Source organism: Pelophylax lessonae, assembly GCF_965119305.1.
Source record: "Pelophylax lessonae genome assembly, chromosome: 5".
Taxonomy (NCBI): domain Eukaryota; kingdom Metazoa; phylum Chordata; class Amphibia; order Anura; family Ranidae; genus Pelophylax; species Pelophylax lessonae.
Genome location: NC_138772.1, coordinates 127,947,522 through 127,975,378, shown reverse-complemented (window position 1 = coordinate 127,975,378; position 27,857 = coordinate 127,947,522). Strand labels below are relative to the sequence as shown.

At 43.0% G+C, this 27,857-nt stretch overlaps 1 protein-coding gene across 2 annotated transcripts in view; it reads left to right on the top strand.

Annotated features, from left to right (window-relative positions):
• The first annotated feature begins 19,944 nt into the window (after nt 1-19,944).
• AHR (aryl hydrocarbon receptor) overlaps nt 19,945-27,857 on the top strand; it is a 214,296-nt gene continuing 206,383 nt past the window's right edge. Inside the window, exon 1 of one of the 2 annotated variants that reach the window (XM_082258401.1) lies at nt 19,945-20,362. In XM_082258401.1, the coding sequence (XP_082114527.1) occupies nt 20,307-20,362 (56 nt within the window). In that variant the 5' untranslated portion in view covers nt 19,945-20,306. The remainder of the gene's footprint in view (nt 20,363-27,857) is intronic. The other variant, XM_082258400.1, reaches the window with a different exon arrangement.

The window sequence follows — 27,857 nt, the reverse complement described above, 5'->3', positions numbered from 1 at the left end:
TCCGAATTTGCTTTTGGGGGTGGGGGGGGGGGTTTGCTGGCATACCTAAGGACCCATATTGCAATAAGTGTATTTTGTTGGATGAATACTTTTCATGCTCTAAATGTTTTGTATAGTTTTTGCAAAGTGTGTCTTTATGTACTCTATACATGTGTTTTTTTTTTTATTTTCATGCCTCGGTGTAGCTGTATGTTCTACTGATTTGATGGTGTGGCTCGGGGTTAAATTTCAGTGCCAAAAGCGGTAACCCCCGAGCCACACTCGGGGTACCGCTAGGAAGATCGCTGGATCCTGGTAGAGGGGTTACTCACCTTTTCCCCGGGATCCAGCGATGTATGCGGGTGGTGTGCGGCGGTGGATCTTCCTCCCGATGCTCTGTGTGCCCCGGCTTCCGTCTCCTGAGACGTGACGTTCACAGGGGGGTGGAACCGGCGGCAAATTCAAAAAGTAAAAGCACAAACACACTGATACACTGTAATCCTATTGGATTACATTACTAAAATAAAATAAATTGACCTTAGCTTGCCCCCCAGTGCTTTCTCCATTGCCCTTCCTGCATTTTTCTTGTACCTTGTGTCTGGATACTGCAGAGCGACCATGGCATCAAAAAAGCACACCGCAACCTCAAAAGTGGAATATGACCTGCTGGAGAACAGCGACACAGAATCGCTTGCAGAATGGAGTGATAGCGATTCGTGGGGAAGTTCGTCATCGGACGCAGAAAGCGATTTCAGCAAAGAGCCTGCGACTGTGCCCAGCGATGTGCGGACTTGGTGCTCGATTGACTGCGGTACGGAGCACGTAGCGCCCCCAAGGTTCCCATTTACCGGAGCAACTGGTATCAAAGTGGATGTTGAGGATGACAACCCCTTGGCATACCTACAACTCTTTTTGACCGTAGAGGTTATTGAAAAGATTGTTGTGGAAACCAATTGGTACCAGGAGCAACAAGCTGCAGCGCATCAGCGGTTTTCAAGGAGCAGGATGTGGGAACCCGTGACCAAAGCGGACATCTGGAAATTTCTGGGCCTAATTATTCTGCAGGGAGTGGTGGGGAAACCCCTGCAGAAGTGGTATTGGACCACCAAGAAATTCCTGGCCACTCCTTTTTTTTGCACAGTTATGTCAGAATACAAATTTTCGCTCATTATGAAGTATTTGCACTTTACAAATAATGACGAATTTGACGAGACTTCTCATCCAGCTCCAAAGCTCAAAAAGATTTGGGACATTTATCAAATCATTTTGAAAAATTCCCAGCAGTCCCATGTGCCAGAAAGAGACATTTGTATAGATGAAAGTCTAATGGCCTATAAAGGAAGACTCAGCTGGATACAGTATATTGCGTCCAAGAGAGCACGCTTTGGCATAAAGTAATTTATGCTATGTGAATCCAGCTCTGGATATATTTGGAATTCGGTCCTATACACCGGGAAAGGAACCAAATTCAACGAAAGGTTCAGCAGCTATGGAATGGCAACCGCTTCAGTTCTGACGCTGATTGAGCCATTGCTGAATCAGGGGTACTGTGTCACCACAGACAATTGTTATACATCCCCAGAACTGTAGAGTTCCTTCTAAACAACAAGACGGATGCGTATGGGACCGTTAGAGCTAACCGGCGTGACATGCCCCCAACCTTTGCCAACGAAAAGCTCAAGCCTGGAGAAATAGTTGTCTGGCAGAAAGGAAAAATGAAGGCACTGAGATGGCGCGACAAAAAAGATGTGTGCCTGATGAGTACCATCCACAACACCTCTACTGTCAAGGTACACACAAAAGGTGGAAAAGATGTGATGAAACCCCAACTGGTGATGGAATACAACAACACCATGGGAGGCGTGGACAGAGCTGACCAGGCCATGACTTTTTATCTGGCAATGCGGAAACAAAAAAAAAATATTATAAAAAAATATTCAGGCATCTTCTGGAACAATGTTTGTGGAACGCATTTATTCTCCTAGAAAAGAAGAGTGACAGGCCTGTAGTTCATGCGGACTTTGTGTGGAAAATTGCCGAACTGATATTTCTCAGGCACCAAACACCAACGGCTGTAAGTAGATCCGGACGCCGTGCTGCTGGTGTTGTGAACCCCGAACGCCTGACCGGTCGTCACTTTATGGACCACATTCCACCAACGGAAAAGAAGCCTGCACCCACAAGGATGTGTGTGGTTTGCTGTTCCAAACGTGACGACACTGGATGGAAAATCCATAAAGAAACGCGGTACTATTGTCCTGACTGTGACGTTGGACTTTGTGCTGTACCCTCTTTTAAAATTTTCCATACACGGGACGTTTACTGAAGCAATATGACCACTAATATTGCATCCTTGTTTGACCAAAAAAAATGTCAGTGTTTTTGATTACGTTATTTACTATAATTTATTGAATAAAAAGTGTTATTATTATTATATTATTATTTGTTATTATTTTATAGTTATTTATTATATTATAAGTTAGGATTTTGTGTTTCAAACTTTATCATACCCGGGATGTTATAAAGAAGAACGCACAGTAAAAAAAAAATCATATATAAATAGTTGTTTTGGGCTGCTCATCCTTAAGAATTACTAGCAAAATAATGGTACCACTTTCAGCACCTAAAATCCGAAATAATCATACCGCTAGGGAGGTTAAAGTCACATCTGAGTCTTTGGTGACATTCTTTGATATGCAGATGGACAGTTTACATAGACGTGTAACTTTCCAAAGCTTGTTGGCTAAACAGATCTTCAAAGGTCGAGATAGCAATCTTAACAGCTGGAGCTGTAAATGGCTTTTGAATACAACAGCTGTTATACAATATGACTTCTCACAACATATACATCCAATATATCTGCTTAATCATAAATACATGTTTGATAATCATAAATAAATGTTTGATAGATAAAATGGCTGCTTCCCTTTTCCTCATTAGGGGTGCTGGTAGAAGGTGATAATTGGTGATGTTGGGTAAAGGTGATGATTGGTGATGTCGGTAGAAGGTGATAAATGGCTATGTCGAGTGAAGGTGAGGATTGGTGATGTCGGGTGAAGTGATAAATTGCAGTGTCGGGTGAAGGTTATAACTGGCAATGCCGGGTGAAGGTGATAATTGGCGATGTCTGGTGAAGACTTTAATTGGCAATGTCAGGTGAAAGTGAGGATTGGGGATGTCAGGAGAAGATGATGAATGATCGGGGATGTTGGGTGACGGTAATATTTGGGGATGTTAGGTAAAGGTGATGATCGGGGATGTTGGAAGAAGGTGATGATTGGGGAATTTGGGCAAAGATGATGATTGGGGATGTCGGTAGAAGGTAATAACTAGCGATGGGTGAAGGTGATGATTGGGGATGTCGGTAGAAGGTGATGATTGGGGATGTGGGGTGAAGGTGATGATTGGGGATGTTGGTAGAAGGTGATGATTGGGGATGTCAGTAGAAGATGATGATTGGGGATGTGGAGTGAAGGTGATAAATGCCGATGTCAAGTGAAGCTGTTGATTGGGGATGTCGGTAGAAGGTGATGATTGGGGATGTGGAGTGAAGGTGCTAGTTGACAAAACATTGTATAACAAACCAAAAAAATTAACAAGTGCTGCACTATATAGAGCATACCCAATATAAACCTTGTAAATGTGAACAAAACAATGTGAATCTATATACAGAAAGTCAAAATAAACGGACGGAATAAAGTTCAAATGGATGTGAAAAGGAGTCCACCCTGCACAGACATTTAAGACAGCAAGTTTTGTGGGATAACAGATGGATTCAAGGATAGTGTGATGCAAACAGGGCCAGATTAACGTAGGGGCTATTGGAGCTGCAGCTCCAGACCCCTACCTTTTATATAGGCCCCGGGTTGGCCATATTCACTGTTACCGCTCTTCTGTCACTTGTAAACACAGAAGTCTGGCTTCTATGCTCGCTTCCCCAGGCAGCACCCTCAGAACCTCCCCACACAGCGCGAAGGCCGGACAAGGAGGGACAGTTGCCGATGCATGGATGTGTTTATGGGCTTCAGAGACAGCATCCCATGTTGAATTAGGCATGCATGGCTGCACCCTTCCTCCTCTGGGTGCATGGCAAGGCACGGCCCTTAAGGCCCTTCAAAATCCTCAGCACCAAGCCCATGATGCTCTTAATCCGGCCCTGGATGCAAACAAGAGACTAGTGTCCCTTCCATAGTCATATGGTGTGAGAATTTTTGAGCTGTCCTAAGTTAGGATACAGATAAGTAATTTCCCCTGAGATACATGTTTATATCAGCTCTCGTAACCCAGTGCTGCTGGTACCACGTCCACGTTCTCTGGTAAGCGTGTTTACCCTCCTTTTGTGGTGGATACTCACACCATGATGAAATTCATCGAATGTGAACATATAGACACTCTGGGTGGCTAGTCACAGTGATATGGATGAACAAGACTGGGATTTTGCAGAGTGGACTCCTTTTCACATCTATTTGAACTTTGTTAGTCAACACATATTTTTTTCTTTTCAATACGTTTGTTGAATATCGTAATAAAAAGGACATACAGATAATAAATTAGCCTGCAAGGTCCAAATGTGTAAATGAACAAGTACAATACAGATAATCAAAACCCTTTAGAGTGGTTTGTGTAATTATATGGAGACAGAGTATAATTTAAACTAAATGTATGACCACAAGTAGCAAAAGCTTCTTACACCCTCTAAGCCTCTTGTTGTAGAAGGCCCAGGAGATCCCGGGCTAGGGGAAGGGAGGTCAACACATATTCTTTGCACTCTTTGCACTTTATATATAACTTTGCACCTTGATATATGTAAGTGTCCATTCAATTGGACTTTCTGCATATAGATAGATAGATAGATAGATAGATAGATAGATAGATAGATAGATAGATAGATAGATAGATAGATAGATAGATAGATAGATAGATAGATAGATAGATAGATAGATAGATAGATAGATAGATAGATAGAAGATAGATAGATAGATGAGTAATTCACACACAGTGCATAATGCTTATTATTTTCATGTAATTATGTGTTCTTTTTAACTTTGGTTTCACTTTTTATCCACTTAAGGAACAGGCCTATTTCTGACACTTGTTGTTTACAAGTTAAAATCAGTATTTTTTGTTAGAAAATGACTTATAATAACCCCCAAACATTATATATATATATATATATATATATATATATATATATATATATATATATATATATATATATATATATATATATATATATATATATATATATATATTTTAGCACACCATATTTATGCTGCAGTCTTACAGATGCAATTTTTTTTTAGAAAAAAATAATAATTTTGAATTAAAAAATAAAAAAAACACTAAAGTTAGCCCAATTTTTTTCTATAATGTGAAAGATAGTGTTACACCGGGTAAAAAGATACCCAACATGTCATGCTTCAAAATTGCGCACTCTCGTGAAATGGCGACAAACATCAGTACTTAAAAATCTCCATAGGCGATGCTTTAAAAATTTCTACAGGTTACCAGTTTAGAGCTACAGAGGAGGACTAAAATTATTGATCTAGCTCTAACAATCACGGCGATACCTCACATGTGTGGTTTGAACATTGTTTACATATGTGGGCACTTTAAATTTTCGCTTCTGCGGAGGGACAGGGCACTTTAAATTTTTTCTTTCTTATTTATTTTACCTTTTATTTTTACATGGTTCCTTTAAAAAAAATGTTTTTGATCACTTTAATTCCTATTACAAGGAATGTAAAAATTCCTTGTAATAGAAATAAGCAGGACAGGTCCTCTTTAATGTGACATCTGGGGTCAAAAATACCTTCGATCTCACATCTACCCTTAAAAGCAAGAAAAAAAAAAAAAAAGCAAAATGTCTTTTTTCTTTAGGAAGAAAAAAAAATCGGCCCCTTTAAGGCTGTTGGGCGTCGCTCTGGTCCTCCAAGGCCATAGAGTCAAGTAGGGGCCATCTTGCCCTCACTCAACATCCTGCCTGGGACTGCAATGGACCGGATCGTTACTGATGGCTCCGGTAAGCGGGGAAAATGACCGGGAAGCAGTGGGAGGGGGCCACTTATAAAAGTGATCTCGCTGTGAATCTGCCGCTGGGACCAATTTTATGCGAAAGAGGACTGCTGGCCATGTAAGAAAATACCGGGGTTATAGCAGATATCTGTTGCCATAACACCGGTTTTTAACGTCAAAGTACCGACGTAAAACTGTGGCCTGCAGGCGGTCCGGAAGTGGTTAAGCTCGGCTACACTGTAATCTGACAATATCTCATGAGATCACTGGCAGCCCACCCCCTTCTACACAGATCTCAGCTGTTTTCAGAGGAAAAACGTATCCTATGATTTTCCCTCTGAGAACTGAAGTTCCTAGCTCTGTAAACAGGCTGCAGAGGAGATCATTTTCCTCTGAGAACTGCGGAGAACTGAACTGAGATAAAACTCCCCAGTGAAGGTAATGATTGAGGATTTTGGGAGAAGATGAAGAGTGGGGATGTGGGGGTGAAGGTGATGATTTGGGATGTTGGGAGAAGATGGAAAATAGGGATGTTAAGAGATAATTTGGGATGTGGGGTGAAGGTGATGATTGGCAATGTCCGTAGAAACTTAAAAATGTGGATGTGGGATGAAGGTGATGATTGGGAATGTTGGGAGAAGATAAAGTGTTGGGATGTCAGGTGATAATTGGTGATGATTGGAGATATCGGGTGATTATTGCGGATGTGGGGTAAAGGTGATAATTGGGGATGTGCAGTAAATGTGATGATTGGGGATGTTGGGTGATGATTGGGGATATGGGGTGAAGACGGGTACAGGGGATGTGGGGTGATTGGGGATGTGGGGTGAAGGTGATGATTGAGGATGTTGGGAGAAGATGAAGAGTGGGGAAAACAGGTGATAATTGGTGCCGTTTGGGGATATTGGGTGATAATTGGTGATGTTGGGTGAAGGTGGTGATTAGAGATGTCGATAGACAATGACAATTGGGGATGTTGGGTGAAGGTGGTGATTGGTGTTGTCGATAGAAGGTGACAATTGGGGATGTGGGAGAAGATGAAGAGTGGGGATGTGAGGTGATAATTAGTGATGATTGGAGATATTGGGGGATGATTGGGGGTGTCGAGTGATTATTGGGGATGTTGGGAGAATATAAAGAGTGGGGATGTCAGGTGATAATTGGGGATGTCGGTTGATGATTGGTGTTGTTGGTTGATGATTGGTGTTGTCGGTTGATGATTGGTGTTTTCGGTTGACGATTGGTGATGTTGGTTGATGATTGGTGTTGTCAGTTGATGATTGGGGTTGTCAGTTGGTGTTGTTGGTTGATGATTGGGGTTGTCGGTTGATGATTGGGGTTTTTGTTGATGTTTGTTGCTGTTGGTTGATGATTGGTGTTGTTGGTTGATGTTTGTTGTTTATTGGTTGATGATTGGTGTTGTTGGTTGAGGATTGGGGTTGTCAGTTGATGATTGGTGTTGTTGGTTGATACTTGGGGTTGTTGGTTGGTGTTGTTGGTTGATGATTGGGGTTGTCGGTTGATAATTTGGGATGTTGGTTGATGATTTAGGTTGTTGGTTGATGATTGGGGTTGTCGGTTGATGATTGGTGTTGTTGGTTGATGATTGGGGTTGTTGGTTGGTGTTGTTTCTTGATGATTGGGGTTGTCGATTGATGATTGGGGTTGTTGGTTGATGATTGGTGTTGTTGGTTGATGATTGGGGATGTGGGGTGAAGGTGATGATTGGTGATGTTGGGAGAAGATGAATAGTGGGGATGTCAGTTGATAATTGGTGATGACTAGGGATGTCGGGTGATGATTGGGGATGTGGGGTGAAGGTAATAATTGGGGATGTTGGGAGAAGATGAAGAGTGGGGATGTCAGGTGATAATTGGTGTCGTTTGGGGATGTTGGGTGATAATTGGGGATGTTGGGTGAAGGTGGTGATTGGCGATGTCGATAAATAATGACGATTGGGGATGTGGGGTGAAGGTGATGTCTGGGGATGTTGGGAGAAGATGAAAAGTGGGGATGTGAGGTGATAATTGGTGATGATTGAAGATATTGGGTGGTTATTGGAGATGTCGGGTGATGATTAAGGATGTTGGGTGAAGGTGATGATTGGGGATTTTGGGAGAAGATGAAGAGTGGGGATGTCAGGTGATAATTGGGGATGTCGGTTGATGATTGGTGTTGTTTTTGATGATTGGGATTGTCGGTTGATGATTGGTGTTGTTGGTTGATGATTGGTGTTGTTGGTTGATGATTAGGGTTGTCGGTTGGTGTTGTTGGTTGATGATTGGGGTTGTTGGTTGATGATTGGGGTTGTTGGTTGATGATTGGTGTTGTCGGTTGATGATTGAGGTTGTTGGTTGATGACTGGTGCTGTTGGTTGATGATTGATGTTGTTGGTTGATGATTGGGGTTGTCAGGTGGTGTTGTTGGTTGATGATTGGTGTTGTCGGTTGATGATTGGTGTTGTTGGTTGATGATTGGTGCTGTTTGTTCATTGATGATTGGTGCTGTCGGTTGGTGTTGTTGGTTGATGATTGGGGTTGTTGGTTGATGATTGGGGTTGTCGGTTGATGATTGGTGTTGTTGGTTGGTATTGTTGGTTGATGATTGGGGTTGTGGGTTGATGATTGGTGTTGTTGGTTGATGATTGATGTTGTCGAATGATGATTGGTGTTCTTGGTTGATGATTGGGGTTGTCGGTTGATGATTGGTGTTTTCAGTTGACAATTGGTGATGTTGGTTGATGATTGGTGTTGTTGGTTGATGATTGGTGTTATCGGTTGATGATTGGTGTTGTTGGTTGAAGATTGGAGTTGTCAGTTAATGATTGGTGTTGTTAGTTGATGATCGGGGTTGTGGGTTGATGATTGGTATTGAAGAGTGGGGATGTCAGGTGATAATTGGTGTCGTTTGGGGATGTTGGGTGATAATTGGGGATGTTGGGTGAAGGTGGTGATTGGGGATGTTGGGAGAAGATGAAAAGTGGGGATGTGAGGTGATAATTGGTGATGATTGAAGATATCGGGTGGTTATTGGAGATGTCGGGTGATGATTAAGGATGTTGGGTGAAGGTGATGATTGGGGATGTTGGGAGAAGATGAAGAGTGGGGATGTCAGGTGATAATTGGGGATGTTGGTTGATGATTGCTGTTGTTTTTGATGATTGGGGTTGTCGGTTGATGATTGGTGTTGTTGGTTGATGATTGGTGTTGTTGGTTGATGATTAGGGTTGTCGGTTGGTGTTGTTGGTTGATGATTGGGGTTGTTGGTTGATGATTGGGGTTGTTGGTTGATGATTGGTGTTGTCGTTGATGATTGAGGTTGTTGGTTGATGACTGGTGCTGTTGGTTGATGTTTGGTGTTGTTGGTTGATGATTGATGTTGTTGGTTGATGATTGGGGTTGTCAGGTGGTGTTGTTGGTTGATGATTTGTGTTGTCGGTTGATGATTGGTGTTGTTGGTTGATGATTGGTGCTGTTTGTTGATTGATGATTGGTGCTGTCGGTTGGTGTTGTTGGTTGATGATTGGGGTTGTTGGTTGATGATTGGGGTTGTCGGTTGATGATTGGGGTTGTTGATTGGTGTTGTTGGTTGATGTTTGGGGTTGTTGGTTGATGATTGGGGTTGTTGGTTGATGATTGGGGTTGTTGGTTGATGATTGGGGTTTTCGGTTGATGATTGGTGTTGTTGGTTGGTATTGTTGGATGATGATTGGGGTTGTGGTGTTGACGGTTGATGATTGGTGTTGTCGAATGATGATTGGTGTTGTTGGTTGATGATTGGGGTTGTCGGTTTATGATTGGGGTTGTTGGGTGATGATTGGTGTTGTTGGTCGATGATTGGGGTTGTTGGTTGATTATTGGTGTTGTTTGTTGATGAATGGGGTTGTTGGTTGATGATTGGTGTTGTCGGTTGATGATTGGTGTTGTTGGTTGGTATTGTTGGTTGATGATTGGGGTTGTGGATTGATGATTGGTGTTGTTGGTTGATGATTGATGTTGTCGAATGATGATTGGTGTTCTTGGTTGATGATTGGGGTTGTCGGTTGATGATTGGTGTTTTCAGTTGACAATTGGTGATGTTGGTTGATGATTGGTGTTATCGGTTGATGATTGGTGTTGTTGGTTGATGATTGGAGTTGTCGGTTAATGATTGGTGTTGTTAGTTGATGATCGGGGTTGTGGGTTGATGATTGGTATTGTTGGTTGATGATTGGGGTTGTCGGTTGGTGTTGTTGGTTGATGATTGGTGTTGTTGGTTGATGATTTGTGTTGTCGGTTGATGATTGGTGTTGTTGGTTGATGATTGGTGCTGTTTGTTGATTGATGATTGGTGTTGTCGGTTGGTGTTGTTGGTTGATGATTGGGGTTGTTGGTTGATGATTGGGGTTGTCGGTTGATGATTGGGGTTGTTGATTGGTGTTGTTGGTTGATGTTTGGGGTTGTTGGTTGATGATTGGGGTTGTTGGTTGATGATTGGGGTTGTTGGTTGATGATTGGGGTTTTCGGTTGATGATTGGTGTTGTTGGTTGGTATTGTTGGATGATGATTGGGGTTGTGGTGTTGACGGTTGATGATTGGTGTTGTCGAATGATGATTGGTGTTGTTGGTTGATGATTGGGGTTGTCGGTTTATGATTGGGGTTGTTGGGTGATGATTGGTGTTGTTGGTCGATGATTGGGGTTGTTGGTTGATTATTGGTGTTGTTTGTTGATGAATGGGGTTGTTGGTTGATGATTGGTGTTGTCGGTTGATGATTGGTGTTGTTGGTTGGTATTGTTGGTTGATGATTGGGGTTGTGGATTGATGATTGGTGTTGTTGGTTGATGATTGATGTTGTCGAATGATGATTGGTGTTCTTGGTTGATGATTGGGGTTGTCGGTTGATGATTGGTGTTTTCAGTTGACAATTGGTGATGTTGGTTGATGATTGGTGTTATCGGTTGATGATTGGTGTTGTTGGTTGATGATTGGAGTTGTCGGTTAATGATTGGTGTTGTTAGTTGATGATCGGGGTTGTGGGTTGATGATTGGTATTGTTGGTTGATGATTGGGGTTGTCGGTTGGTGTTGTTGGTTGATGATTGGTGTTGTTGGTTGATGATTTGTGTTGTCGGTTGATGATTGGTGTTGTTGGTTGATGATGGGTGCTGTTTGTTGATTGATGATTGGTGCTGTCGGTTGGTGTTGTTGGTTGATGATTGGGGTTGTTGGTTGATGATTGGGGTTGTCGGTTGATGATTGGGGTTGTTGATTGGTGTTGTTGGTTGATGTTTGGGGTTGTTGGTTGATGATTGGGGTTGTTGGTTGATGATTGGGGTTGTTGGTTGATGATTGGGGTTTTCGGTTGATGATTGGTGTGTTTGGTTGGTATTGTTGGATGATGATTGGGGTTGTGGTGTTGACGGTTGATGATTGGTGTTGTCGAATGATGATTGGTGTTGTTGGTTGATGATTGGGGTTGTCGGTTTATGATTGGGGTTGTTGGGTGATGATTGGTGTTGTTGGTCGATGATTGGGGTTGTTGGTTGATTATTGGTGTTGTTTGTTGATGAATGGGGTTGTTGGTTGATGATTGGTGTTGTCGGTTGATGATTGGTGTTGTTGGTTGGTATTGTTGGTTGATGATTGGGGTTGTGGATTGATGATTGGTGTTGTTGGTTGATGATTGATGTTGTCGAATGATGATTGGTGTTCTTGGTTGATGATTGGGGTTGTCGGTTGATGATTGGTGTTTTCAGTTGACAATTGGTGATGTTGGTTGATGATTGGTGTTATCGGTTGATGATTGGTGTTGTTGGTTGATGATTGGAGTTGTCGGTTAATGATTGGTGTTGTTAGTTGATGATCGGGGTTGTGGGTTGATGATTGGTATTGTTGGTTGATGATTGGGGTTGTCGGTTGGTGTTGTTGGTTGATGATTGGGGTTGTCAGTTGATGATTGGGGTTGTTAGTTGATGATTGGGGTTGTTTGTTAATGATTGGTGCTGTTGGTTGATGATTGGTGTTGTTGGTTGATGATTGGTGTTGTTGGTTGAGGATTGGGGTTGTCAGTTGATGATTGGTGTTGTTGGTTGATGATTAGGGTTGTTGGTTGGTGTTGTTGGTTGATGATTGGGGTTGTCGGTTGATGGTTTGGGATGTTGGTTGATGATTTAGGTTGTTGGTTGATGATTGGGGTTGTGGATTTATGATTGGGGTTGTTGGTTGATGATTGGTGTTGTTGGTTGATGATTGGGGATGTGGGGTGAAGTTGATGATTGGTGATGTTAGGAGAAGATGAATAGTGGGGATGTCAGGTGATAATTAGTGATGATTAGGGATGTCGGGTGATGATTGGGGATGTGGGGTGAAGGTAATAATTGGGGATGTTGGGAGAAGATGAAGAGTGGGGATGTCAGGTGATAATTGGGGATGTCGGTTGATGATTGGTGTTGTTTTTGATGATAGGGGTTGTAGGTTGATGATTGGTGTTGTTGGTTGATGATTGGTGTTGTCGGTTGATGATTGAGGTTGTTGGTTGATGATTGGTGTTGTTTGTTGATGATTGGGGTTGTTGGTTGATGATTGGGGTTGTCGGTTGATGATTGGTGTTGTTGGTTGGTATTGTTGGTTGATGATTGGGGTTGTTGGTTGATGATTGGTGTTGACGGTTGATGATTGGTGTTGTCGAATGATGATTGGTGTTGTTGGTTGATGATTGGGGTTGTCGGTTTATGATTGGGGTTGTTGGGTGATGATTGGTGTTGTTGGTTGATGACTGGTGTTGATGATTGGGGTTGTCGGTTGATGATTGGGGTTGTCGGTTGATGATTGGGGTTGTTGATTGGTGTTGTTGGTTGATGTTTGGGGTTGTTGGTTGATTATTGGTGTTGTTTGTTGATGATTGGGGTTGTTGGTTGATGATTGGGGTTGTGGGTTGATGATTGGTGTTGTTGGTTGATGATTGATGTTGTCGAATGATGATTGGTGTTCTTGGTTGATGATTGGGGTTGTCGGTTTATGATTGGGGTTGTTGGGTGATGATTGGTGCTGTTGGTTGTTGACTGGGGTTGTCGGTTGATGATTGGTGTTGTTGGTTGGTGTTGTTGGTTGATGATTGGGGTTGTCGGTTGATGATTTGGGATGTTAGTTGATGATTGGGGTTGTCGGTTGATGGTTTGGGATGTTGGTTGATGATTTAGGTTGTTGGTTGATGATTGGGGTTGTCGATTTATGATTGGGGTTGTTGGTTGATGATTGGTGTTGTTGGTTGATGATTGGGGATGTGGGGTGAAGTTGATGATTGGTGATGTTGGGAGAAGATGAATAGTGGGGATTTCAGGTGATAATTAGTGATGATTAGGGATGTCGGGTGATGATTGGGGATGTGGGGTGAAGGTAATAATTGGGGATGTTGGGAGAAGATGAAGAGTGGGGATGTCAGGTGATAATTGGTGTCATTTGGGGATGTTGGGTGATAAATGGGGATGTTAGATGAAGGTGGTGATTGGCGATGTCGATAAATGATGACGATTGGGGATGTGGGGTGAAGGTGATGTCTGGGGATGTTGGGAGAAGATGAAGAGTGGGGATGTGAGGTGATAATTTGTGATGATTGAAAATATCGGGTGGTTATTGGAGATGTCGGGTTTGTCGATTGATGATTGGTGTTGTCAGTTGATGATTGGGGTTGTTGGTTGATGATTGGTGTTGTCAGTTGATGATTGGGGTTGTCGGTTGATGATTGGGGTTGTTGGTTGATGATTAGTGTTGTCAGTTGATGATTGGTGTTGTCAGTTGATGATTGGGGTTGTTGGTTGATGATTGGGGTTGTCGGTTGATGATTGGGGTTGTTGATTGATGATTGGTGTTGTTGATTGATGATTGGTGTTGTGGGTTGATGATTGGTGTTGTGGGTTGGGGTTGTTGGTCGATGATTGGTGTTATTGGTGATAACTGGGGTTGTTGGTTGATGATTGCTGTTGTGGGCTGATGATTGGGGTTATTGGTGATAATTGGGGTTGTTGGTTTATGATTGGTGTTGTGCGTTGATGATTGGGGTTGTTGGTTGATGATTGGTGTTGTGGGTTGGGGTTGTTGGTTGATGATTGGTGTTGTTGATTGATGATTGGTGTTGTCGGTTGATGATTGGGGTTGTCGGTTGATGATTGGTGTTGTTGATTGATGATTGGTGTTGTGGTTTGGGGTTGTTGGTCGATGATTGGTGTTGTGCGTTGATGATTGGGTTTATTGGTTGATAATTGGGGTTGTCGGTTGATGATTGGTGTTGTGGGTTGATGCCGATGGATGCGCCAGATGAAGCTGATTGATGAAGCTGAGGTGTCATGACAGCCCGAGCAACCCAGTGATGAGAGATGACTGGGGCTGACCTGGGATGATGATCTATCACCATGACAGGGGTGGAGGAATGAGGGAAGTTAGGTGACCCAGATTAGGGGGACAGCTAAGGACACTGCAGTCAAGCCATCAGACAGTTCCAAATTAGTGGTCATGCTATCAGACAAGTTTTTTTTGTGTTGGAAATTGTAGACGGAAACATTATTTGACACAATACACAGCAGATTGTAACCTACAAAATAATTATTACACAAATGTGTCATACACACCCCCCTCTACCATATCTTACAATACGGCGGGATTTTACTGTGGAAATTTAAAGATACAGACACCCAAATATCACCCCTTAGGCTACAAATTGACATTTTCGCAATACTTCAAAATGGATCAGACATGACATCTTCCATTGGACCAATATGTTTACAATGCAGATCTGTCATACACACCCCCCTCTACCATATCTTACAATACGGTTGGATTTTACTGTGGAAAATTAAAGATACAGAGCCCCAAATAATACCCTTTAGGCTAAAAATTAACATTTTTTCAAAAATGTTAAATGGGAGAAAAATAAAATCTCCCATTGGACCAATACGTTTACAATGCAGATGTGTCATACACACCCCCCTCTACCATATCTCACAATACGGTGGGATTTTACCGTGGAAATTTAAAGATACAGAGCCTCAAATATCACCCCTTAGGCCTCAAATTGACATTTTCGCAATATTTCAAAATGGATCAGACATGAAATCTCCCATTGGACCAATACGTTTACAATGCAGATGTGTCATACACACCCCCCTCTACAATATCTTACAATGTGGTGGGATTTAACTGTGGAGATTTAAAGATACAGACACAATCTCCACAGTAAAATCCCCCCATATTGTAAGATATTGTAGATGGGGGTGTGTATGACACATCTGCATTGTAAACCTGTTGGTCCAATGGGAGATTTCATGTCTGATCCATTTTGAAGTATTGCGAAAATGTCCATTTGTAGCCTAAGGGGTATTATTTGGGTGTCTGTATCTTTAAATTTCCACAGTAAAATCCCACCATATTGTAAGATATGGTAGAGGGGGGTGTATATGACACATCTGCATTGTAAACGTATTGGTCCAATGGAAGATTTTATTTTCCTCCCATTTAACATTTTTGAAAAATTTAAATTTTTAGCCTAAAGGGTATTATTTGGGTGTCTGTATCTTTAAATTTCCACAGTAAAATCCAACCGTATTGTAAGATATGGTAGAGGTAGGTGTGTATGACACATCTGCATTGTAAACGTATTGGTCCAATGGGAGATTTTATTTTTCTCCCATTGAACATTTTTGAAAAAATGTCAATTTGTAGCCTAAGGGGTGATATTTGGGGCTCTGTATCTTTAAATTTCCACAGTAAAATCCCCCTGTATTGTAAGATATGGTAGAGGGGGGTGTGTATGACACATTTGTGTAATAATTATTTTGTAGGTTACAATCTGCTGTGTATTGTGTCAAATAATGTTTCCGTCTACAATTTCCAACACAAAAAAAACTTGTCTGATAGCATGACCACTAATTTGGAACTGTCTGATGGCTTGACTGCAGTCATATACAGATACAGACATTCCTCCCCCCCCCCCATATACAGATACAGACATCCCCCCCCCATATACAGCTACAGACATCCCCCCATATACAGACATCCCCCCCATATACAGACCCCCCCCCCATATACAGGCACCCCCCCATATACAGCTACAGACATATCCCCCCCATATACAGCTACAGACACCCCCCATATACAGACACCCCCCATATACAGCTACAGACATATCCCCACCATATACAGCTACAGACACCCCCCCCCCATATACAAATACAGACATCACCCCCCATATACAGACACCCCCCCATATACAGATACAGACACCCCCCCCATTTACAGCTACAGACATATCCCCCCCCCATATGCAGACACCCCCCCATATACAGCTACAGACATATCCCCCCCATATACAGCTACAGACATCCCCCCCATATACAGTTACAGACACCCCCCCCCCCCATATACAGCTACAGACATATCCCCCCCATATACAGCTACAGACACCCCCCCATATACAGCTACAGACATATCCCCCCATATACAGACACCCCCCATATACAGCTACAGACATATCCCCCCCATATACAGCTACAGACACCCCCCCATATACAGATACAGACATCCCCCCCCCCATATACAGACATATCCCCCCCATTTAAAGCTACAGACATTTCCCCCCCCATATACAGACACCCCCCCCCATATACAGCTACAGACATATCCCCCCCATATACAGCTACAGACATCCCCCCCATATACAGTTACAGACCCCCCCCATATACAGCTACAGACATATCCCCCCATATACAGCTACAGACACCCCCCCCATATATACAGATACAGACATCCCCCCCTCCTTGGCAGAGATTGCAGAAGTTGAAGCAGATTAACCACTTTACCACTAGAGGATTTTGCTGTCTTACGTCTGGGCCACTTTTTGCGTTTCGGCGCTGTGCGACTTTAACTGACAATTGCGCGGTCATGCGACGCCATACCCAAACGAAATGCACGTCCTTTTTTTCCCACAAACAGAGCTTTCTTTTGGTGGTATTTGATCACCTGTGCGATTTTTACTTTTTGCACTATAAACAAAAAAAGAGCGTAAATTTTGAAAAAACAACAATATGTTTAACATTTTTTTATATGAAATTCCCCCCAAAAAAATGTAAAAATCAAAATTTTTTTAAATTTTTGGCCAATTTGTTTTCTGCTACCTATGTTTGGTAAAAAAATTCACATTAAACGTATTTTGATTGGTTTGCGCAAAAGTTATTGCGTTTACTAACAAAGGGAAAGATTTCTGTCATTTTTGGTGTTTTTTTTTAACGCGTAATGGCGGCGATCTGCGATTTTTTTGCGGGACTGCGACATTGCGGCGGACAGATCGGACCCTTGACTGACATTTTTGACACTTTTGGGGGTACCAGTGACATTACTGCAGTAATCAGTGCTATATATATGCACTGTTACTGTAAAAATGACACTGGCAGGGAAGGGGTTAATTTTATTGGAGAGGGAGGGGTTAATGTATGCCTGGTGCTTACTGACGTGTGTGGGGGGAGGTGACTGAGTGACACAAGGACAGATCGCAGGTTCAGCTATGCTGAACCCTGCAATCTGACCCTGCCTGTCACTTGGGAGATCCGCCCGCTTGTGTTTACACAAGCAGGCGGATCTCCACACTAGATCCCCGACGATCGGGGAAGAGCGACGGCGATCGCCGCTGCTCCTCCCCTGGCCCGACTCCCGCTGTGACTGAATACAGCGGGAGCGAGCCTCCGGCGGCGCGCGCGCGCCGCGGAGAGAGGGGAATGTCTGACGTGAAGTACTACGTCGTCAGACGATAACGAGCCACTTTGCCGCAGTAGTACTACTGTACTTAGACGGCAAGTGGTTAAAAAAAAAAACGGGAACAGACCTTCCCTGAGAGCAGAAACATGGGATGTGATCAGTTCCATCCACTTCCTGTACTTCTAGATGGTCTGTGACATCACCAGGGTCCTTCTACTGGGCAGTTGACACACAAGTTCAATGAGTTCACTGGCACTTGGTAATAAGAGATGTAAGGAAGTTTTACAGCAGTTATTAGTGCATTGGTACGCTGGTGCTGTGGTAGCTAACTCGGCTACCTCTGGGGGCGCCCCGGGATAGATTCCTGGCCAATGCAAGTCAAAATTTTTTTTTTTTTTTTTTTATCAAGTTCCAGATAGCAGTTTGTGGCTGATAACTGTAGCACTTTGTAAAATGAAGCTTTAATTGCTATAATGCGCATTTATGAAAAGCGATCTTCATAAATGCGCATTATAGCAATTTAAGCTTCATTTTACAAAGTGCTTCACATCTTAGATAAACATAATAAAACAAAAGCATCAAAATACATTTTGCTATGTTGAATTACCAAAAAAAAAAAAAACGTCCGCAGTTGACACACAAGTTCAATGAGTTCACTGGCACTGGGTAATAAGAGATGTAAGGAAGTTTTACAGCAGTTATTAGTGCATTGGTACGCTGGTGCTGTGGTAGCTAACCTGGCTACCTCTGGGGGCGCCCTGGGTTCGATTACTGGCCAATGCAAGTCAATTTTTTTTTTTTTTATCAAGTTCCAGATAGCAGTTTGTGGCTGATAACTGTAGAAGAAAAAGCCATCATTGAATCACATATACACAAACAAGCCATGCCTAAAGGTAAAGTGTAAATGTGGCAGGAGCTATGATCATGGCTAAGTACAATGCCTTTTCACTTTGCAGATAGAGGAAACAGCATGCTATTCTGAAGGACTGACAATCAACTATGGCTGATACCTTTACTTAGTACAATGCAGATGTGTCATACACACCCCCCTCTACCATATCTTACAATATGGTGGGATTTTGGAAATTTAAAGATACAAAGCCCCAAATATGAATCCATTGACTACAAACTGACGTTTTCGCAATACTTCAAAATGGATCAGACATGAAATCTCCCATTGGACCAACACATTTACAATGCAGATGTGTCATACACACCCCCTCTACAATATCTTACAATGTGGTGGGATTTTACTGTGGAGATTTAAAGATACAGACACAATCTCCACAGTAAAATCCCACCATATTGTAAGATATGGTAGAGGGGGGTGTGTATGACACATCTGCATTGTAAACGTATTGGTCCAATGGGACATTTTATTTCTGACCCATTTTGAAGTATTGCGAAAATGTCAGTTTGTAGTCTAAGGGTTGATATTTGGGTGTCTGTAGCTTTAAATTTCCACAGTAAAATTTAACCGTATTGTAAGACATCATAGAGGGGGGTGTGTATGACACATCTGCATTGTAAACGTATTGGTCCAATGGGAGATTTCATGTCTGATCCATTTTGAAATATTGCGAAAATGTCAGTTTGTAGCCTAAGGGGTGATATTTGGGGCTCTGTATCTTTAAATTTCCACAGTAAAATCCCACCGTATTGTAAGATATGGTAGAGGGGGGTGTGTATGACACATTTGTGTAATAATTATTTTGTAGGTTACAATCTGCTCTGTATTGTGTCAAATAATGTTTCCGTCTACAATTTGCAACACAAAAAAAACTTGTCTAAAAGCATGACCACTAATTTGGAACTGTCTGATGGCTTGACTGCAGTGCTAAGGACATGATGTGACGAAAATTCTAGGAGGACAGAGGGGAACTAAGAGCCGACTCCCTGAGACCTCCATCGGGGGGTGGGGTAGTTTGAGGACAGTACAATCTGCTAGTGATGACAGTTGTAACTCATAGATCCATTGCACTCTACAGTCACAGCCAGAAGAACCGTATCCCGGTATATCAGACTCTGCATACACACAGAGCTTCTCTCCCTTCCCCGCCCCTCACTCCCCATCCTCCCTCCGCTCCGCCTACACTCCTTCACAACACAAAATGGGAGCGCGCACACCTCTTTGCGCAGGCGCTGAACATTCTTACGTCCCCCGCAATTACCGGTGACAGGGGGCCGTCCGCACATGCGTAGCACAGTTGTGGGCGGGGCCGGGAAGTGTGGGCCGCGCCTGCGCACTGCGCTGTTGGAGTCTGTTGGTGGCTGGACTCGCACTAGTGAAGAAGAGTTGAGGCAGGGGGACAGAGGAGCGCTGGGCAGGACTCGTATCTAATGCCACCACCACAGTCACGGCTTCTCTCAACACCTCCACCTCAGCTACACCCTACCAGCCCGCCGCCCCCCATGTACTGACCGGAGCCGGACCTTCTCCGCTGGCCGCTCCTTTCCGGATTAATTCTTTTAGCTTTAAAAGCCTTGTTGGCCTGGAAGGCGAGGAGGAGGAAAGAAGAAAAACATTAAATATTTAGGAGGATTTTCAGAGCTGGACGAACGAAGTGAGGAGAGGAGTGAGGAGAGGAGGATGAACAGCAACATCATGTACGCCAGCAGGAAGAGGAGAAAACCCGTCCAGAAGGCGTAAGTCACCGACCCCCCTTCACAGGGGCCCCACAGGGGACACTTCCACATAGGAGCCTCACAGGTGACACCAGGGGCCCCACAGGGGACACTTCCACATAGGAGACTCGCAGGTGACACCAGGGGCCCCTTCTGCATAGGAGACTCACAGGTGACACCAGGGGACCCCTTCTGCATAAGAGACTCACAGGTGACACCAGGGGGCCCCTTCTGCATAGGAGACTCACAGGGGCCCCACAGGGGACACTTCCACATAGCAGCCTCACAGGTGACACCAGGGGGCCCCTTCCACATAGGAGACTCACAGGTGACACCAGGGGACCCCTTCTGCATAGGAGACTCACAGGTGACACCAGGGGGCCCCTTCCACATAGGAGCCTCACAGGTGACACCAGGGGCCCCTTCTGCATAGGAGACTCACAGGTGACACCAGGGGCCCCTTCTGCATAGGAAACTCACAGGTGACACCAGGGGACACTTCCACATAGGAGCCTCACAGGTGACACCAGGGGCCCCACAGGGGACACTTCCACATAGGAGACTCGCAGGTGACACCAGGGGCCCCTTCTGCATAGGAGACTCACAGGTGACACCAGGGGCCCCTTCTGCATAAAAGACTCACAGGTGACACCAGGGGGCCCCTTCAGCATAAAAGACTCACAGGTGACACCAGGGGCCCCTTCTGCATAAGAGACTCACAGGTGACACCAGGGGGCCCCTTCTGCATAGGAGACTCACAGGGGACACTTCCACATAGCAGCCTCACAGGTGACACCAGGGGGCCCCTTCTGCATAGGAGACTCACAGGTGACACCAGGGGGCCCCTTCCACATAGGAGCCTCACAGGTGACACCAGGGGCCCCTTCTGCATAGGAGACTCACAGGTGACACCAGGGGCCCCTTCTGCATAGGAAACTCACAGGTGACACCAGGGGACACTTCCACATAGGAGCCTCACAGGTGACACCGGGGGACCCCTTCTGCATAGGAGCCTCACAGGTGACACCAGGGGGCCCCTTCTGCATAGCAGCCTCACAGGTGACACCAGGGGCCCCTTCTGCATAGGAGACTCACAGGTGACACCAGGGGGCCCCTTCTGCATAGGAGCCTCAAAGGTGACATGAGGGGACACTTCTGCATAGGAGCCTCACAGGTGACACGAGGGGACACATCCACATAGGAGCCTCACAGTTGACACGAGGGGCCCCTTCTGCATAGGAGCCTCACAGGTGACACCAGGGGGCCCCTTCTGCATAGGAGCCTCACAGGTGACACAAGGAACCCCTTCTGCATAGGAGCCTCACAGGTGACACCAGGGGCCCCTTCTGCATAGGAGCCTCACAGGTGACACCAGGGGGCCCCTTCTGCATAGGAGCCTCACAGGTGACACCAGGGGCCCCTTCTGCATAGGAGCCTCACAGGTGACACCAGGGGCCCCTTCTGCATAGGAGCCTCGCAGGGGACATGACGGGCCCCTTCTGCATAGGGTCCTAGCAGGTGACACCAGGGGCCCCTTCTGCATAGGGTCCTAGCAGGTGACACCAGGGGCCCCTTCTGCATAGGAGCCTAGCAGGTGACACCAGGGGCCCCTTCTGCATAGGAGCCTAGCAGGTGACACCAGGGGCCCTTCCTGGGGATATAAAAAAAAAAACACACACACACAGATATATATTTATGTGTGTATGTTTGTTTATTTTTTATTTTTTCTTTATACACACGCATACCTTCCCAGGTCTATGATTACATAGAAGTCTGACTTTGTTTTTAAAGTAAGCAACAATAGTTTTTGTTTTCTTTTTAGTTCTGCTGTGTGAATGGGAACATTAACAAATATAAAGTGGGTGCGAAAGTGGAAATATGCTTAAAGTACATACAGTATATAGATGGCTAAACTTCATACTATATATATATATATATATATATATATATATATATATATATATATATATATATATATATATATATATATATATATATATATGAGAGAGAGCAAGTAGGAGAGGGCTAAAACCGATGTCTTTAACAAAAAAAAAAAACATATATATCCTTTGAGTTTCTGTAAGGATATTTCCCTTCATCTCCTGTTTTGTGGATGTGAGTTTGCCTTTTTAGTTTTTTTTTTGGAACATTTGAAGATTTCCCCTCTCTTCCTGTTCTGTTGGCCACTCCATTTGTTGGATTCACTTTCATTGCTGGTGATAATTAGAGAGGGACTATTATTTGTATGAGGGGGGCAAAGACCTGACTGGGGTTCTAATCCCCCCCCATATAATACCAGTGCACTTGTAGCAGGACAGCTGAATCTTGTACATTACATTTACTTTCTGTGCATGAGAGATCATTTTTTATTTGAACATTACAATCTGATTGTACGGTTTCCTTTAGATGTACCAGGGCCTGCCTGACTGCATACAAATGGATTATATATGTTAGACAGGTCCTCATATTACATAATATTGGTAAATCTAAAGGAGATTGTATGGTCAGACTGTGATCTATGTGTTGACCATAAGGGCTCATTTTTCTGTACCTACCTTCTTCTGGGTCCAAGCAGAATTGTGTTGAGCTTGGCCCATGAAGAAGATGGGGGTAGATCTGGAAGGCTCGTCCTGAACTGTGGGTGGAAATAAAGTATGTCATGTAGAGTGACAATGAAAATGGTTTCTTTGTGTGTTGGTGTGTGGTCATGGTCTGATGGTTGGGGAGCATGTGTCCCTGACCTAGGAGGCTGTCACATAGCACTGACAGCTAGGAAACCGACTACTATCACAATGACTTGCCTACAGCTTTGCTGCTTAAAGATGTGATTCACTCTGGTGGCATGAAGTTAGGACTACTTAGAGCAAGTCTCATCTTACAGCTAGAGATGAACAATACTCGCTTGTATTTGCTGTTGTGTTTCCACATTTTTTTTATTTGTATTTTATTTGCCTTCTGTTTTTTTATATAATGTTTTACCCCCCCCCCCCCCCCTACTCCTTGCTTTGCCCATCTAAAGTAAATGTTTTGTTTTGCAGCTGAAAAACATTTTTTATTGGTCACTCATTTTACTAGCCATAATTAAGAGATTCCCGCTAAAATAAAACAAGTTTTGGGTCTGTATACAGATGTGAGGTCTTTATGGTGACTTTTAATGGCAATTCTATTGCTGTGCGGATGTAATAAGGAGTAGGTTTGTGTTTTTCTAAATCGGTTCAGATAATGGGTCTGATTTTTGGGAAAAATACAACCCTTTTTATTTATTTTTTTTAATATGTGCTAGTTACCTTGTTTTAATTCCGAGCTGAGGGATCCTCATGCGTATGCAGTATTGCGATGAACCCTCTTGTTATATAATAGATCTTGAACAACACATTGCAAGCCCAGGAGACGGTGAAGGGTTAATGCTTACGAGCTGCACTCTAGTGGAAATAACTTGGAGTGACTGTCATATACATTAGAAGTGCCCCTTAATTTAGGAAGGAAATAAGGCATTACTGTATGGATATATGAATCGTTAACATGGCCAGAAACAGATTGCTCTTGTGCTGTAAATACGTAATAGGAATTCGGCGATGGGGGCCATGTTTGCCGATCGTCCAATAGAAGCTTATACTAAATGCATTGTTGTACACTACAGAAGCACATAATGTGCACTTGACGGTTTAGAACATTTTATGTGTTGTTTTGGTCGGATTTCTCCACCCCTTATTGTTTGTAGAATAATTTTTCCTTCTTTCCGGCTCACAAGTGCTACTACCATGGCACACCATACCCTTCATTTCCCCCCTTATTTTAATTCTGGTGGTTCAGTCAACCACAACGTTTTTTTTTTTTTTTTCACTTTTTCCCTGAGTGTTTTGAAACTGCAGATCCAGATATTATCTGTTTTGTCTATCTCATGTGGTCAGCCCTTTTCACTGCAACATCCTTGTCTGCCATACTTGATAGAGGCGTTGACTTCTTTAGTCAAGGGCTACACATATGACTTTGTGGCAGCATTTTTTTTTTCTTTTTTTAAACCCCATAGTGACACACACAACGTCCTGCAAGTATTTACACTTTTTTTTTGCAATATCTTCATTTTTTGAGACTTATAAAGTAGTTGTAAATGTTCAAAGCATCATACATTGTGTGTGTGTGTGTGTATGTATGTATGTATATATATATATATATATATATATATATATTTGTCACATTGTTGACCCAACAACACTTTTTTTTTTTTTTTTGCCTTTTTTTTGCCTTTTTGGACTAACCTAAAGTCTTCTAAACGCTATTAAGTGGCTGTACAAAAAAAAGCTCAATATGAGCATTTTGTTTTGTTTTTTTTTTTTTTTTTTTTTTTTGTTTTTCTGCCAAAAGAAGTAGCGTTTATTTAAGCTCACTGTGCATGAACCGGAAAGGCAAAAATATATGAAGCTGTTGATTTTTTCCTGTGCTTATGCACTACTCCAGTGGTCTCCAAACTGCGGCCTGCATTTGGCCTTTTACTTGCCTTTTTACAGACCTTGGGGCACTGTTCCTTTCACTGATACTAGGCACTATTCCTTCCTCTGACACCAATGATGGGGCACTATTCCTTCCTCTGACACCAATGATGGGGCACTATTCCTTCCTCTGACACCAATGATGGGGCACTATTCCTTCCTCTGACACCAATGATGGGGCACTATTCCTTCCTCTGACACCAATGATGGGGCACTATGCCTTCCACTGACACCAATGATGGGGCACTATGCCTTCCACTGACACCAATAATGGGGCACTATTCCTTCCTCTGACACCAATGATGGGGCACTATGCCTTCCACTGACACCAATAATGGGGCACTATGCCTTCCACTGACACCAATGATGGGGCACTATTCCCCCCACTGACACCAATGATGTCATTATTTTAATCCCACTGACCACCAAGCATATGGCTTTGTTCACTCCCACTGATGCCAGGGTATTTTCTACTCCCACTGGCAATAGTCTACCCCCTAAAGTTTAAAGGGCAGTAAATTGGCCCTTTGTTTTAGAAGTTTGGAGACCCTTGCTCTTCTCTAACCCTAATTTATGGGTACTTTATGTAGTTTCTCTGTGAAAGTGTTCATAGTAGGGCTTTTTTATTTATTTTTTTATTTTTTTTATTTCTTGTCCAAAAAAGCAGTTACTGTATTTGTTTTGGATCCTTATGTTTAGCATATTGGACAACTGAAATGTCACTACCTGTGGTTTGTTTTTTAACTGTGATGTATTCACCTTGCCTATTTCTTATGTCATTTTCTTTGGCAATTACCATAGGTTCAAATTGGAGCATGTGTATGTGACTAATAAAATGCCTACTTTTTTCCCTCTAGTTATGTAGAACTGGTAGATGAATAATGTAAATATCAGAACAATGAGGTTATGAAATAGTTGTGAAATGTACACACATATTTTGTCTATAGTCTAGATACTGCATCCATTCCAGGCTCAGATTACATACACCCAGAGCCTGGAAACAAACCCGTGTGTGTGTGTGTTTTTTTTAAAGGCACAGTTTAAAAGGAAGCTGTAAAGTATGCAGTTTCAATAGATGAAAATATGAATGTATGTTTTTTTTTTTTTTTTTTTTTTTTTTTTTTCTCTTTTAAGCTTTAAAATATTCTTGACTCTAATTTAACACATTGGAAAAGAAAAAGTCTTGAAAATTGACAGTTGTGACTTTTTATCAACATATATTTTGTTAGAATCTGGTTCTTGTATCATGAATATAAGAAGACTGATTTCTAATTGAATGTGGCTGGTGATTTGCACAGAATTGGACCTTGCTTTTGAGGCTCGGGTCACACTATTGCGATGCGGGAAGGCTGCGAATTCGCAGCCTTTTCCCGCATCGCACACGCACCCCCGGCAGTTCACACTGCCATATGCGATACGCTGGGGGTGTCAATGTAATCTTAACGACACCCCCAGTTTGATCGCATATCGCAGTGCGATCGTGCAGTTCGCACAGGATGGGATCGCACAAGTGTGAACCGCTGTGCGATCCGATCCTGATGCGGCTGCAAAAATGCCTCCTGTGCGTGTTTGCACCGGGTGCGATGCGAATTTAGCCATACAAACTGTATGGCTAAACTCGCACCGCACAGCTGATCGCATGTAATGTCGGAGCAGTGCGCTCCGACATTACATGCGAACCCGGCACTCGCATGAGTGTGAACCGGGTCTGAAGCTTCACTTTCTTGCCCTATGAGATTGTAAGCTTTTTGCTCCTTGTGTCTCATGTCCCACCTGTCCCTTCAAATTCAGACTCTTGATCTTCATGATTCGCCTCTCTCATATTCTTTTGATTGTAAATTCTTTCTCCTCCTTGTGTCTATTCCCCCTCCCCCCCCTTCTCGATATCCTTTACCCTGCCAGGTAGGGCCCTCACATTTTTGCATTTCATTCTAGAGATTTAAAATTTTGGGATTTTATAACAGAACCGGTTGTCACTAGATGTATAAAGTAGAATAATATTTGAATGTGTTGTGATAAAATGCTATACACGGTACAAGACTCAGACGGGTGAATGGATAGTCTCCATGAGGTAGCACATTGAATGTGTTTCGTGCCACCGTTACAGACAGTGGTGGGAGCGTTGCATGTTGGTGCATGTAGGATGATACTACCTAGGTAGTCATCCTGATGTTTAGAGATGTTGTGTAGTTTTCTGTGTGACGGTACTTGGGAGGGTGGGCTGACGGGAACATTTCAAAACCTTGTAATTTAACTCCATCACTTTAATTTGGATGCAGTTGCAAAACAATAAATATAATGAGGGGATGGAGAGCATTCACAGAGTTTATAATGCAAGTCATAATGACTCATCTAGACTTTGTGGATCCCCTTTTATAAGGAAAACAAATATTTGTGTGTGTTGGTTCTTCTTCTAAATATTTATTTTAAACTTTAGGTTTGGAGACTGTTGGTATTTAACTTAAGACATCATCATTAAAAAGACTTCTTCTTTCACGCTGCAAGATTTATAGTAGAGAAGATTGATTTTCATTAGAATGTTACAAACTTTGTACAGAACAGAAAGCATGATATTTTCTCTGGAGTGCTTGCATTGTCTCTGCTATGTGTTATTTTTAATATAATATAATATAATCTTTACCCTGATGGAAAGTAAAATTGAGGAAAATTGGGTATTTTTAGTAATGCCAAGAAATGCCCTGGCCTTCAGTTTTTTTAAGATTATTGTTTTCCATTGTATTTATCATTGCTGTCAAATTGTGCACTAATAGCCTTAGAAATTGTTATGTACCTAGAATAATATTTAAGTGCATCAAAGTATCCAGTATGATGCAACTCTCCAAAATATAGCAGAACATCTTACAGAAGAAACTCTGCATCTACATTCATTGTAGCTGCTGACTTTTAATATAAGGACACTTACCTGTCCAGGGATCCAGTGATGTCTTCACCTGAGCCGATTCTTCAATAGACTTTGGGTGAAGGCACTGGAATCAAAAGTAAGGTAAACTGGCAGTGTAGGCTTG